At 55.5% G+C, this 13,711-nt stretch overlaps 1 protein-coding gene across 20 annotated transcripts in view; it reads left to right on the top strand.

Moving 5' to 3' along the window:
* Window positions 1-13,711, top strand: part of TCF4 (transcription factor 4) — a 69,487-nt gene that overhangs the window by 16,570 nt on the left and 39,206 nt on the right. For all 20 annotated transcript variants that reach the window (XM_066180678.1, XM_066180677.1, XM_066180676.1 and 17 more), the window contains 2 exons: window positions 4,226-4,290; window positions 5,276-5,372. In XM_066180678.1, the coding sequence (XP_066036775.1) occupies window positions 4,226-4,290; window positions 5,276-5,372 (162 nt within the window). The remainder of the gene's footprint in view (window positions 1-4,225; window positions 4,291-5,275; window positions 5,373-13,711) is intronic.

Below are 13,711 nucleotides of genomic sequence, written 5' to 3' on the forward strand. Positions count from 1 at the left end.
ACAGCCGACCTAAGCGCACCTTGCTCTCCCTCTGTGTGTGGGGGAGCTGATGGGATCAGTTCCATCCTGGGAAGGATCCTGATCCTAACAGCCCCGTTTCCTGCCTTTGCGGGAGGGGGATTTTTGGGAAGCGCCGAGCTCCTTTGTCGGGTGTCCGGGTTGGTGGGGAGACGTCCCCAGCGGGCAGAGCCCGGAGCTCGCCTCTCGCCTTCCGTTCATCCCCAGGAAGGAACGAGCTGCACGCTCGCGAATTCTCTGCCCCCCCTCCCAAAAGCGCCATGGCAACATTTGCGCTCTCAGGAAATGTATTTTTGGAAGTCCTGACTCACCCCCCTCCCTCCCTCCCTCCCTCCCCTTTAGAAGATTTCTTTCCCCCTGCTGCTGGACTGGGAGAAACGTGTTTCCTCTTGGCTTTCGTGGCACCGTTCGGCAGGGAAAGATCTCCCGGTTGGCGGCGTGTGCCGGCCGGGAGTTCTGGGAGAGAGGGGGCTCGGAGCTCTAGGATGGGCTGGAGGTCAGGGATACGCTGGCCTGGGAGAGAGGAATCTCCCGGCTGGGGCAAGGTGGAGTTTCCTGGCACTCCTGGGCGATCGTGGAACGAGGGAATGCGCAAAGGGACCAAAACAAAACCCCCCGTCGTCTCGGGGATTGGGAACGCCGAGCCGCGGGCAGCGGCGTTTTCCCAGCTCCCTCCGCTCGAATTTGGGGGGAAAAAGCCGCCCCCTGTTTAAATATGCTAATGGCATGCACAGCGCCATTGGAACGGGCTGCGTCGCTCTAAAAACTTCCCACTGCGAGCGGGAAAGGCGCGCCCGGCCTCCCGACATGTTTGCCAACTCCTTTCATTCGGAGTTTGCTGTCAAATCCTCCCGGACAAAGGTCACGGGCGGGCGGCGAAAGGAGCCCGAGGTGGCGAGCGAGCGAGCGAGCGAGATTTCCCACGTTTAGCTGCGGCTGCGCTCGGCCTTTCCTCGGCCCCCGGGCAGAGCTTCAAGCCGAGCTCAAAGCCGAGCTCAAAGCCGAGCTCAAAGCCGAGCTCAAAGCCGAGCTCAAAGCCGAGCTCAGCCTTTCGCTGCCAGTCTTGGAGTCGTCCTCCTCGTGGCTGCTGCTGCTGCGGTAATTCGGGATTAGAGGAGTCATTAGCCCCTGAGCAGGGGTTTAATGCCCGATCACACCGAGGAGTTCGCCTTCCTCCCCTCATTAGCGAAGCCCCGTAACGAACCGACCCGACGGCGCGCGGATCAATTCGCTGCCGACGAAAAAAAAAAAAACCCCGCCGAACAAAAAAAAAACCCGGCTCTTCCTTTTCCTTCCGGACGAGTCTTGTCATGAGCTGCCAAAGCCAGGAGCCGTGCCCAGATTTGGCGCCCGGTTGTTGTTATTATTATTATTTTTCTTTGGTTTTGCCAGGGGGGTAATTAATTACCGGGCAGTCGGAGCTTTCCCTGGAAACCCGCGCGAGTTCTTTCCCGATGGCGAAGGGGGGAGAGAGCGGGAAATCCCTCGGGGGGGAGCGTTGCAAGTGGGAGGGGAGATGAGTCTTTGGCCTTCATCCTGCCGGGAAAAGTTGGGACGGCGCTGGCGGCAGAGCGACCGCGAGTGGCTGGAGAGAGGAGAGACGGCGATCGCTGGGCTTTGCCGCAGGAATTCCGTCCTCCGGATTTCCCGTGAGGAAATAAACCAAACCCCGGCCAGCTGCGGCAGCCCCCAGTCGCCCGGGTGAGAGGGAGCGAACTGAGAGGAGACCTCAGCCCTGAGCTTCCGGCAGCTCCAGCTCCGTCCCAAGTCGGATTTCCCGCCGCGATTTAAGGGCCTTCGACTTGAATCCCGCGAGGAAGCGCCGGAAACGTGGAGCGCTTGAGCAAGAGGGCGCGCGGTGCTCTTCGGATTCCCTGCCCCTCGGGGAAAATCGGGGCCCGTCCCGAGTTTAATCAGGAGCAGCTGCCCCGGAGACGATTCCTTCCATTTCTGAACCCTCCTCCCCCCCCACAATCCGTCGCATTTCCCAGGAAATTTGGGCTGGGTTTGATCCAAATCCCTCCAGTTTAATCCCGGCACGTTGGAACAATTAATTCGAACCAGATCAATTCTCTTTTCACGCCGCTCCCCGCACAATGCCTTTTGTTCCGGCTGCTCGGAAACTTCCTTCCCAGCTCCCAGTCCCGGTTTGGAGCTGTGAAAACTCTCAGCGCCCTTGGGGGGGCGGGGGGAAACGCTTGGAATTTTGGAATTCTGTGGGGTTTTTTTTCCTCCCTGTCCCAAAGGATGGAGGAGGCAGCACGCAGGTTTTAAACTCATCCCAACCCTCCCAACACAAAGATTCTCCGAGATCTGTCTCCTCTCTGCCCTTCCCAAGGTTTTTCTGCAGGATTTAGCGCAGGATCGAGCCCACACACACGCGCGCGCGCGCACGGAGAGAGCAGGATGTGGCAGGGCAGGAAGCAAATTCCCCAAAGCCTCGGAAATGAGGCACGTCCTGTTCTTGCCGTGCTCCCAGCCCTCGGCCCCGGCTCTGGGATGAGCTTGGCCGACGTGGCTGCCTCAGGGAATTCCTCAGGGAATTCCTCAGGGGATTCCTCAGGGGATTCCTCAGGGGATTCCTCCGGGGATGGGCGAAGGGGGATCCAGGTGAGCCCGAAATCCCGGCTCAGACGCATCCCGCAGGGCAGCGGCCGTGACTCAGCTCTCCCCATTCCCCGCATCTCATCCCTGCGGCCCGGAGGTTCGTGATCCAGCTCCGAGCTCACGCTCGGCTCGCTGCGGTTATCCCGCGGAGCGCCGGGAATCGCGGCGGAGTTCATCCTGGCCCCTGGCGCAAGGAGAATTTCGCTCCTGATGACCCGGGGGGGACGGAACGTGCTCCCCAAACACTCGGCGTTTTCGGTTCTCCCCTCCCTCAGCTTATCAGCTCTCCGCGGTTTCATCCTCTGCCCCTCCATCTTCTTCCCGCTTTTAATCCTGCTCCTGTCGTTTGTCGAGCTCGGGGAGCTGGTTTTTTGTCAATGAAGCTTTTCAACCTCGTACTCGCCCAAACCCGAGTCCTTTGGAAGGGGAAAGATCTCCGCCCAGCAGCCGGCGTTGAAATTAATCGGGATCAGCGGAGCCGAAGGGGTTTTGGGAAGGAGAAATCCCTCAAGTGCCGGGCTGGGATTTATCCCGCGTCTCCAAATCCTCGCCCTGGACGGCCTGAAAGCCCCACCTTTTATTAGCTGGGGATCTTTACAGAGCTCCTTGCTGGGCTCCCAGGCAGGAATCAGATCCTCCAGGAGCTGGATTTTGGGGGGGGGGGGGTTATTATTTTTATTTATTTTATTTATTCCCCCCCAAATAACCAGGGAATAACTGCACGGAGTTGCTGGGTTCTGTCCAGCTGCTGGGATCTGCTTAGGGAAGGAAGGGAGGGAGGGAGGGAGGAAAGGAAGGGGTTTCTCCCTCAGGGTCACTTGGTTAAAACTCCTCGCCGAAGGCTCGGAAGCGCTCGGCGCTTTCGGGACGAAACACCAGGAAAATCCCCGCGGGAGGGGGAGAGGGAGGAGGGATTTGATTCCCGGAAATCCCTGCCTTGCTCCTTCCTCAGGGATCCGCGGGGCGCTGGGAGGGAGTTCTGATCTGCAGCCCCGCGTTTCTCCGAGGTGGTTCCTAAAAAGTGCTGGATTTTTTGGGAGGGGGGGATAAAATCCCCAAATTTGGAGCGGGAGGCTCCCCCGGAGTTAATTGACCTCATTAACCTCACGGAACGGTTGGTGGGATCCGTCAGCGGAATGATCCACGAATTCTTTTTCCCTTTTTTTTTTTTTTTTAAATTTTTTTTTTTCCTTTAAAACTCATCCTGGAGCTTAATTAAATATTTACCTCCGAGTGTCTCGTGCCATTAACGTGTTCATCCGTTCGGGAGAGAACGCAATTCCTCACTGAGGGAAAGAATTAAAAAACTTCCCTCCCTCCCATCCCCTCCCGAACGTGTCAGGCTTGGGAATCTCGGAGATTCCCCCCCTCTGGATTCAGCCTCGGCACAGCAGATTCGGAGTGCGATTCCCGCCGAGCCTTAAAAACCAGCATGGATTTAAAGGCTTGGAGCGAGGCTTAAAAATCCCCATCCAGTGATAAAAGAAACGCCAAATGGAGGAGAACTCTTGGGAATGTTTATCCGCCCCTACTTGCTGCCGGCCGCTGGGGAAGGACGGGAGAATTCCAGCCGGGCCTAAAGCACTTTTCTGTCCCCCAGCTGTAGAAGACAGAAGTAGCTCAGGGTCCTCCTGGGGGAACGCGGGACACCCGAGTCCGTCGCGGGTAAGTCGAGTCGCAATCTTTATCCCTCCCCCTCCCTCCTCTCTCCCCCGGCCCCCCGGGGCCCCTTTCAATTAATTGTCCCCCAATTAACAGCTCCCGCCTTCATCCCCCCCCGGCCCTCCTCCTCCTCCTCATCCTCAGGGGCATCCCCGCCTGCCAGGGAGGAATCCCCGGCACCTTTTCTCCTTGCCTCCCTGACGTCATTCCCGTTCCCCTTCCTCGCTCCCATCTGTCACTTTGATTTTTCCCCCCCCCCCTTTTTTTTTTTAAAATCATTTATTAATTTTATTTATTTTGTGTTTTTTTGTCTCCCCACCCCCCCCCCCCCTTTGACGCTTGTGTTGCTTCCAGAGGGAAAAGTGTTTTGAAAAGGAAATGGGGGAATTGGCACACACCGATTATTTCTGCCTGCGGAGGCCTGAATGAAGGCGGGCAGGGGGAGAGAAAAGAAAAGGAGCCACGAGCCGGGCCGGGGGCGGAGGGGAGGGGAAGGAAAAAAAAAAGGGATTCGGGGGGGGAATTTCAATCGAGGCCCGGGCATTAAGTGACGGAATTATTCCGCCGAACGGCCTGACCCTCGCTTTCTCTCCGCCCTGCCGGAATGGAATTCCCGCAGCGGGAGCTCCTTGCCTTCTCCACGCTTCCTTTCTTCCCTGCTTTCAAAAATAACAACAACAACGGGAAAAAAAAAACAAACCTGGGAGAAAGTTTTGTGCCGGTTTTATCCCCCCCCCCGGCCTCCGTTGGGGATTTTGGTTCCAGCAACCAAAACGTTGCGGGGGGGACGACGCTCGAAACTACCTGGGATGTGTCGTTCCCGCTAAAAACCTGTCCGGAATGTGTCGTTCAAGGGAGGGAAAAAAAAAAACCCAAAACCCAACAAACCCCCGAGGGGACGATGTTTCCTCAAAGTGAGCAGGGAATTCCGGGAGGAAAAGGTCGTTCCCGGGTGTAAAACGGTGATTTTCCCCCCGTTTCTCGCCAGAACTATGGAGACGGGACTCACTACGACCACGTGGCCGGCAGGGACCTCGGCTCCCACGACAATCTCTCTCCTCCCTTCGTCAATTCCAGAATACAAAGTAAGGACGCGGCGGGTTCCTCTCTGCTCGGGGGGCGGGCGGGCAGCGGGACCGCGGATTCCTTTCCGCCTTCCCGTCCCTTCGTGGCTTTTAGAGGTTTTCTGAAATCCTGCCGCGGAAATTCCGCGGATCCGTCGCCGCGCGCCTCCGGGCCTCCTCCTTTTCCCCGTGGTTTCTGGGATAGTCGGTGCTGGAGGTGATGGGAAAGCAGGAGTCCGGAGCTGCTGAGGACTTTGGGAAGTCCCTGATGTTTCTCCGGGGTCTTGCTGGATGCTCCCGGGGGGGTTTTTCCCGGCTGGGGATGGCTGCGGGGATGGGATGGCGGCGGAGCGCCGGGCTGGGAGATCGTGGCGCCGTGTGGGAATGGGAATGGGAATAGGAATGGCAGTGGGAATGGGAATGGGAATAGGAATGGCAATGGGAATGGGCAATGGCAGTGGCAATGGGAATGGCAATGGCAATGGCAATGGAAATAACAGTGGCAGTGGCAATGGGAATGGCAATGGCAATGACAATGGCAATGGCAATGGGAGTGGGAGTGGCAGTGGGAATGGGAATGGCAATGGAAATAACAGTGGGAATGGCAATGGCAGTGGCAATGAGAATGACAGTGACAATGGCAGTGGGAATGGGAATGGCAGTGACAATGGCAATGGCAGTGGGAATGGCAGTGGCAATGGCAGTGACAGTGACAGTGGCAGTGGCAGTGGCAGTGACAATGGCAGAGGGAATGGCAGTGGCAGTGACAATGGCAGTGGCAAGTGGCAGTGACAATGACAATGGGAATGGCAGTGGCAGTGGCAATGGCAGTGGCAATGGGAATGGCAATGGCAATGACAGTGGCAATGGCAATGGCAATGCTAGTGGCAGTGGCAGTGACAATGGCAGTGACAACAGCAATGGCAGTGTCAATCACAATGGGAATGGCAATGGCAGTGGGAATGGCAGTGGCAGTGGCAGTGACAATGACAATGGCAGTGACAATGACAGGGGCAGTGGCAATGGCAGTGGTTGTGGGAATAGTGGCAGTGGCAGTGGCAGTGACAATGGCAATAGGAGTGACAGTGACAATGGCAGTGACAGTGACAATGGCAGTGACAATGGCAGTGGCAGTGGCAATGGCAGCGACAGTGACAGTGACAATGGCAGTGACAGTGACAATGGCAGCGACAGTGGCAGTGGCAGCACCAATCCTGGTCCCCACGCGGTGCTCACCGCCACCGCTCCCATTCCCGCCTCTCCTCTCCGGGAACCCCTTTACTCTCCTCCCAGCCAGGACAGTCCCCCCTTTTCCCGCCGGGAAAGCCTCCGGGATCGTCGCTGGGACAGCGGCCTGCCGCGGCAATCCCACCGTCCCCCCGGCCAGTGGGATTACACGGCCGCCTGGCGGAGTTGGGATTGTCCCCCCTGCGGCTCCCGGCGCGGGCCGGGCCGGTAATTCCCTCGCCGTTCCCGTTGCGCCAGCCGGGAGTTAAGGGATTTGTGAGCTCTGCCAGGCCCGGCGAGCTCGGCGCCGCGGGTGACGGCGACGTCTCCCTTCCTTTCCCGAACGGGAACGCGAGCTTGGCCCTCGGACTCCGCGGGCAAAGCTGACGTGCCGCCGGGATTTGCGCTTCCGACGCCTCCCGGCGGGACGGGGGGGGGGTTGGTCTTTGGACAATCCCAAAATCCTGGTCGTAATCCCAAAATTCTGCCCAGAAATCCGGGCTCTGGTTCATAATTCAGACTCCCGGCCATAGTCCCAAAATCTTGTTCATAATCCCAAAATTCTGCCCGTAATTCCAGAATCCTGCCTGTAATCCCAAACTCCTGCCCGTAATCCCAAAATCCTGCCCGTAATCCCAAACCCCGGCCCATAATTCCAGGCTCACTCCGTAATCCCAAACTCTTCCCATAATCCCGAGCAGGCTGTGCTTCCCAGTGCTCCTATTCCACGGGAGAATCCCGTCCAAAAATCCGGCTTCTCCCATTTCTCTCTCCCGCTTTTTCCGGTTCTAAACCCCCTCCCCGGAGTTTAACGAGCTCCTGCCTTTTCCCGGGGATTATTTTCCAGCTCTCGGCTCTCGGGGGGGGATGTTTTAGAGAGAAGTGACTTCCTGAAAATCTTCACGGAGAGTCGGAGTCAGAGGGCGAGGGGGAGAGGAGGAGGAAGAAGAAACGTCGGGATAAAGAGGAATTTCCAACTCCCTTTTTCCAAACACAAAGAGACACCCCCCCTCCAAAAAAAAAAAAAAAAAAAAAAAATAATTAAGAATTCTAAATGAATTCCCGGTCGGTTTTTTTTTTTTTTTTTTTTTTTTGGGGTTTTTTTTTTTTTGGCATTCCCAGCTGGAAGAAAATAAAAAACCAAAAAACAAAACCCCTTGGACCATGTGGGAAAATCCGGGCAACAAAACCCGAGCGGGTGCGTTGAGCGGGTCGTTTCCATAGGCGGTCACGCTCCGTTAGGCAGGGAAAAACAAAGGGTTTGTTATGCTCTTAGTTAAAGCCCGCCGAGTCCAACAAAGCCGAGTTTAATTAAGAAGCAGCCGCGGCCCCCTCCCCGAGGCTGAACTTCCCAGCGGCGCCGAGCTGGAGGGGAGAATTAAAAGGAGGAGTTGGATAAATAAAATCAACTTTTTTTTTTTTCTTTATTTTTGGAGGTGGTGGGGTGGGGGGGGGGGGGGGAAAGAAAAAAAATTGAATTTTTTTTTAAAATTTTTTTTTTAAATTTTTTTTTTTCCCCCCTCCCCTCTCTGCGGCCGGGATAAAAGGTGAGCGAGAAGAGGCGGAGAAAAAAAAAATAAAATATCCTTGGGGGATATATATATATATTTTTTTTTTAATCTTTTCCACGCCTTGCTCCTCTCCTCGTGCCGGCAGATCCTTTCCCCCCCTCCTCTCCCGTTCCCCGTGGCCATATGGTCGGAATTAAGGGCAGCACCAGTTCTCACACCAGCCGGGAATCGGCCTCTGCCCCTTTGATCCCCTCCCCTCTCCTCAAGGAAAAAAAAAAACCAAAAACCAAAACCACCGAAACCTCCGGAGCACGGAGTTAACAGGAACCGGCAGGGTTGGAATTCCACCGGCGAAATCGCGCCTCCTCCTTTCGCCGGCCAACTTTTCCCGTGCAGCTGCGGGCTGGAATATTCCCCTCGGTGCTCCAAAAAAAAAAACCCACCAAACCCGGAGAGATCTTCCGGGGGGGAAAATAAAAAATCTGGTTGGGTTTCACACCGAAACACCGGGGAATAAAAGGTGGATTTGGGGAGGGGGAAAAGAGGAGCCGGGGGAATTTGGGGAGCGAAGGGGGGAAATTTATCGGCGGACGATGTCGACGCCGCCTAAAAAAAAAAAAAAAACCGACGACGGAACCCGAATGGATTCCTTCGGCGTTCACAAAAGAGGACGGGGAACAGATGCCGGGATGGGCCTGGAAATTTCCCAGGAGAGAGAGAGAGAGAGGGAGAGGCGAGAAACGCGGGAGGAAAGAGGGATTATTCCAGACCGGGGGGGGGAGGACGGCGACGTCAGCGGGCGGCTGGGAAGGGCCGGGAGCCGCCCCGTGGAGCTCCATGTGGCGCACACCTGGGCGGCCTCGGGCACCGCGGGCCTCCTCCTCCTCCTCCCTCCTCCTCCTCCTCCTCCTCCTCCTCCTCCTCCTCCTCCTCCTCCTCCTCCTCCTCCTCCTCCTCCAGCCGCTGGGCCGCACTCAGCCAGCCGAGCGCCGGCAGGAAAAACCCAGCCCGGCTGCGGGCCCCGCTTGCTCGTGGCTCTAAAACCCCGGAACTTCGGTTATTCCCTGAAATTGAGTCGTCCTTTCCGTGGCTTCTGCCCAAATCTAAACCCCTCAAAACTCCCCATTCCTCAAATTCCGGTTTATTCCCAAATTTAAACCCCTCAAAATTTCCCCATTCCTCAAGTTCAGGTTTTTTTTTCCCCAAATCTACAACCCCCCGAAACTTTTGCTTATTCCTAAAATTTAATGAGGAAATTCCTAATGAGATCCCAGTGGGGTTTTTCCTGAATGAAGGATCGGAGAGCTCGGGGTCAGCAGGAGCCTGGGCAGAGCTGGATTATTTTATATAATTATCGCAGGTTATTAATTATTCTGTGTTAAATTATTAAGCTCGTCCTATGGACGGGCGGGGCGGGGTTGGGTAACGCCCCCGACCGCGGGATTTTTCGTCTCCCGAATTCCGGTTTTCCTCGGGATCATTAATGCAGCGGAATTTGGGAAGGAGTGGGAAATTCCCGGGAGGTTCTTTGTAGTTTTTGGGGGGAAGGTTGAGTTGGGCTTTTTTTTGGGAGCGTCCGGATGGGGGAAAAAAGGGGGGAAAAGGGGAAAGAGGAGAGGGATGGGATGGGATGAGATGGGAAGGGAAAAGGGAAAGGGAAAGGGAAAGGGGATGGGAAAGGGAAAGGGAAGGGAAAAGGAAAGGGAAGGAGAAGGAAAAGGAAAAGGAAGGGATGGAGAGGAATGGAGAGGGATGGAAAGGGAAGGAGAAGGAAGAGAGGGAAAGGGAAAGGATGGAGAGGGAAGGAGAGGATGGAGAGGGCAGGGAAAGGATGGAGAGGGCAGGGAAAGGATGGAGAGGGCAGGGAAAGGATGGGGAGGGCAGGGAAAGGATGGGGAGGGCAGGGAAAGGATGGGGAGGGCAGGGAAAGGATGGGGAGGGCAGGGAAGGGATGGGGAGGGCAGGGAAGGGAAGCAGAGCAGTGAGGAGACAAGCCGAGGGCAGGGAGGGGCCGGCGTGTGCCGCTCTCCGCGGGCCGAGCCGCGCCAAGTTCGCTCTGCCAGAGCGGCAGCGGCGGCGGCGCCGGCGGGGCCCGTGCGGGACAGCCTGCCAAACGGGGCCGAGCCCGCGCCGAGCCGAGCCGAGCCAGCTCCGGCAGCGGCGGGGTCAGCGCTGGCGGGCCCGTGTGTGACAGACTGTGAAATGGGGCGTCGCCGCGCGGCTGCGCCGCACCTGGGCCCTTCAGCTGTGATTGATCGGGCCGCTCATGTGGAACGGGCCCATCTGCCGCCGCCTCCGTCCTCCTCTCCTCCTCCTCTCCATCCTCCTCTCCATCCTCCTCTCCATCCCTCCCTCTCCATCCTCCTCTCCATCCTCCTCTCCTCCTCCTCTCCATCCTCCTCTCTCCATCCTCCTCTCCTCCTCCTCTCCATCCTCCTCTCCATCCTCCTCCTCTCCATCCTCTCCATCCTCCATCTCCATCACCTCTCCATCCTCAACCTCCATCCTCACTCTCTCCATCTCCTCCTCCATCCTTCCTCCTTCATCCTTCCATCCTCCTCTCATCCATCCTCTCCTCCTCCCTCCATCCTCCTCTCCATCCTCCTCTCCATCTCCTCCATCCTCCTCTCCTCCTCCTCTCCATCCTCCTCTCCATCCTCCCTCTCCATCCTCCTCTCCATCCTCCATCTCCATCCTCTCTCTCTCCATCCTCCTCTCCATCCTCCTCTCCATCCTCCTCTCCATCCTCCTCATCCTCCTCTCCTTCCTCCTCTCCATCCTCCTCTCCATCCTCCTCTCCATCCTCCTCTCCATCCTCCTCTCCTTCCTCTCTCCATCCTCCTCTCTCCATCCTCCTCTCCATCCTCCTCTCCATCCTCCTCTCCATCCTCCTCTCCATCCTCCTCTCCTTCCTCCTCTCCTCTCCTCCTCCTCTCCATCCTCTCTCTCTCCATCCTCCTCTCTCCATCCTCCTCTCCATCCTCCTCTCCTTTCCTCTCTCCATCCTCCTCTCTCCATCCTCCTCTCCTTCCTCCTCTCCTTCCTCCTCTCTCCATCCTCCTCTCTCCATCCTCCTCTCCATCCTCCTCTCCTTCCTCCTCTCTCCATCCTCCTCTCTCCATCCTCCTCTCCTTCCTCCTCTCCTTCCTCCTCTCTCCATCCTCCTCTCTCCTTCCTCCTCTCCTTCCTCCTCTCCTTCCTCCTCTCCTTCCTCCTCTCCATCCTCCTCTCCATCCTCCTCTCCATCCTCCTCTCCGTCCTCCTCTCCATCCTCCTCTCCATCCTCCTCTCCGTCCTCCTCTCCATCCTCCTCTCCATCCTCCTCTCCGTCCTCCTCTCCATCCTCCTCTCCGTCCTCTCCGTCCTCCTCTCCATCCTCCTCTCCATCCTCCTCTCCATCCTCCTCTCTCCATCCTCCTCTCCATCCTCCTCTCCTTCCTCCTCTCCATCCTCCTCTCCTTCCTCCTCTCCATCCTCCTCTCCATCCTCCTCCTCCGTCCTTCTCCGTCCTCCTCTCCTTCCTCCTCTCCATCCTCCTCTCCATCCTCCTCTCCATCCTCCTCTCCATCCTCCTCTCCGTCCTCCTCTCCATCCTCCTCTCCATCCTCCTCTCCGTCCTCCTCTCCAGTCCTCCTCTCCATTCCTCCTCTCTGTCCTCCTCTCCATCCTCCTCTCCGTCCTCTCGTCCTCCTCTCCATCCTCCTCTCCATCCTCTCTCCTTCTCCTCTCCTTCCTCCTCTCCTTCCTCCTCTCCTTCCTCCTCTCCATCCTCCTCTCCTTCCTCCTCTCCTTCCTCCTCTCCATCCTCCTCTCCATCCTCCTCTCCATCCTCCTCTCCATCCTCCTCTCCATCCTCCTCTCCGTCCTCCTCTCCTTCCTCCTCTCCATCCTCCTCTCCATCCTCCTCTCTCCATCCTCCTCTCCTTCCTCCTCTCCATCCTCCTCTCCATCCTCCTCTCCATCCTCCTCTCCTTCCTCCTCTCCATCCTCCTCTCCATCCTCCTCTCCATCCTCCTCTCCATCCTCCTCTCCATCCTCCTCTCCATCGTCCTCCTCTCCATCCTCCTCTCCATCCTCCTCTCCGTCCTCCTCTCCATCCTCCTCTCCATCCTCCTCTCCATCCTCCTCTCCATCCTCCTCTCCATCCATCCTCCTCTCCATCCTCCTCTCCATCCTCCTCTCCATCCTCCTCTCCATCCTCCTCTCCATCGTCCTCCTCTCCATCCTCCTCTCCGTCCTCTCCGTCCTCCTCTCCCGTCTTTTCCTCCGTCCTCTCCCGTCCCACCGTCCCGCTCCTCCTCGGCCGCCGCCCGCGCGACTCTTACGGCGGCGAGGCGCTCTGCTGTCCCCGAGCCAAGGCTTAATTAAAACCGCTGACATCATGGCGTTATAATTAAGCGTGGCGTTAATTAAGCCGGGGCTAACGATTTTTGGGGTTTGGGCTGGTTTTTTATTTTGGATTTGAGTCGTGGCAAAGCGGCGGAGCTGATAAAATTTTCGCCGAAACGATCCCAGGCGGAGGGAGGAGGAAGGAATCTCCCAGCGCGAACGCGCCGCAAAGTTTTACGGTGGGGGGGGGGGGGAAATTTGGGAAAATTTTGGGAATTTTTTTTCCCCCTCTTTTTATTTTTTTGGGGGGAGTTGGTGGGTTTGTTGTTGTTGTTGTTGTTTTTTATTTTTATTTTTATTTTTTCCCCCCTCCCCAAAAAATCAAAAAAAAAAAAAAAGTGCTGACATCCCGCCGGCTAATTATGCACCGGGGGCCCGAGCGCCTTCGACAGCTGCATTCATCATCATAAAATGTAATAATTAATGACATTCCGACAAAGCAAAATATGCAAATGGGCGCTCATTAGCATTTCCCATCTTCGGCTCCGATAATGCTTTCGCTGACAAGGTTGTAATTAATGAAAATTCATGTTCGCGGCGGCGGCGAGATTGGATCGGTTTCATTCCGCCCGCAGTTCCTCATCCGCCCCTCCCGCCTGCCGGGACGGGGGGGAAAATAAATAAAATAAAATAAAAATAAAGTAAAATAAAATAAAATAAAAAATAAAAAAACCCGCGGCGCCGCTGCCAAGTTTATTTTGTTGTTTTTTTGGGGAGGAAAGAAAGAAAGAAAGGGAAATAATAATAATAATAATAATAATAATTAAACGAGAAAGAAAAGCGCCAGATGCGAACGGAGGGGAGGGAGAGGAGTTAAAACCCCGTCGGAAATAGGGAGGGGGGGAATTAAAAAAAAAAATGGGGATAAAAACCAGAAATTAAAAAAAAAAATAAATTAAAAATAATTAAAAAAAAAAAAAAACCCCGACCTGGAATTCACCAGAATTTGAAAATAGGGGAAAAAAAAATTAAAAAATAATAAAAAAAAACCCCAACTCAGAATTCACCAAAATTCGAAAATAGGGGGAAAAAATTAAATTAAAAAATAATAAAAAAACCCCCAACTCGGAATTCGCCGAAATTCAAAAATAGGGGGAAAAAATTAAATTTAAAAATATAAAAAAACCCCAAACCCTGGTCTTGATTTCCTCAAAATTTGAAAATAGGGAAAAAAATTAAATTTAAAAATTAAAAAAAAGCCACCCGGATTTCACAAAAATTCCAAAATAGGGA

The sequence above is a fragment of the Chamaea fasciata genome, unplaced genomic scaffold, assembly GCF_029207755.1.
Source record: "Chamaea fasciata isolate MVZ Bird 193981 ecotype frontalis unplaced genomic scaffold, bChaFas1.0.hap1 SCAF_4, whole genome shotgun sequence".
Classification (NCBI taxonomy): Eukaryota; Metazoa; Chordata; class Aves; order Passeriformes; family Sylviidae; genus Chamaea; species Chamaea fasciata.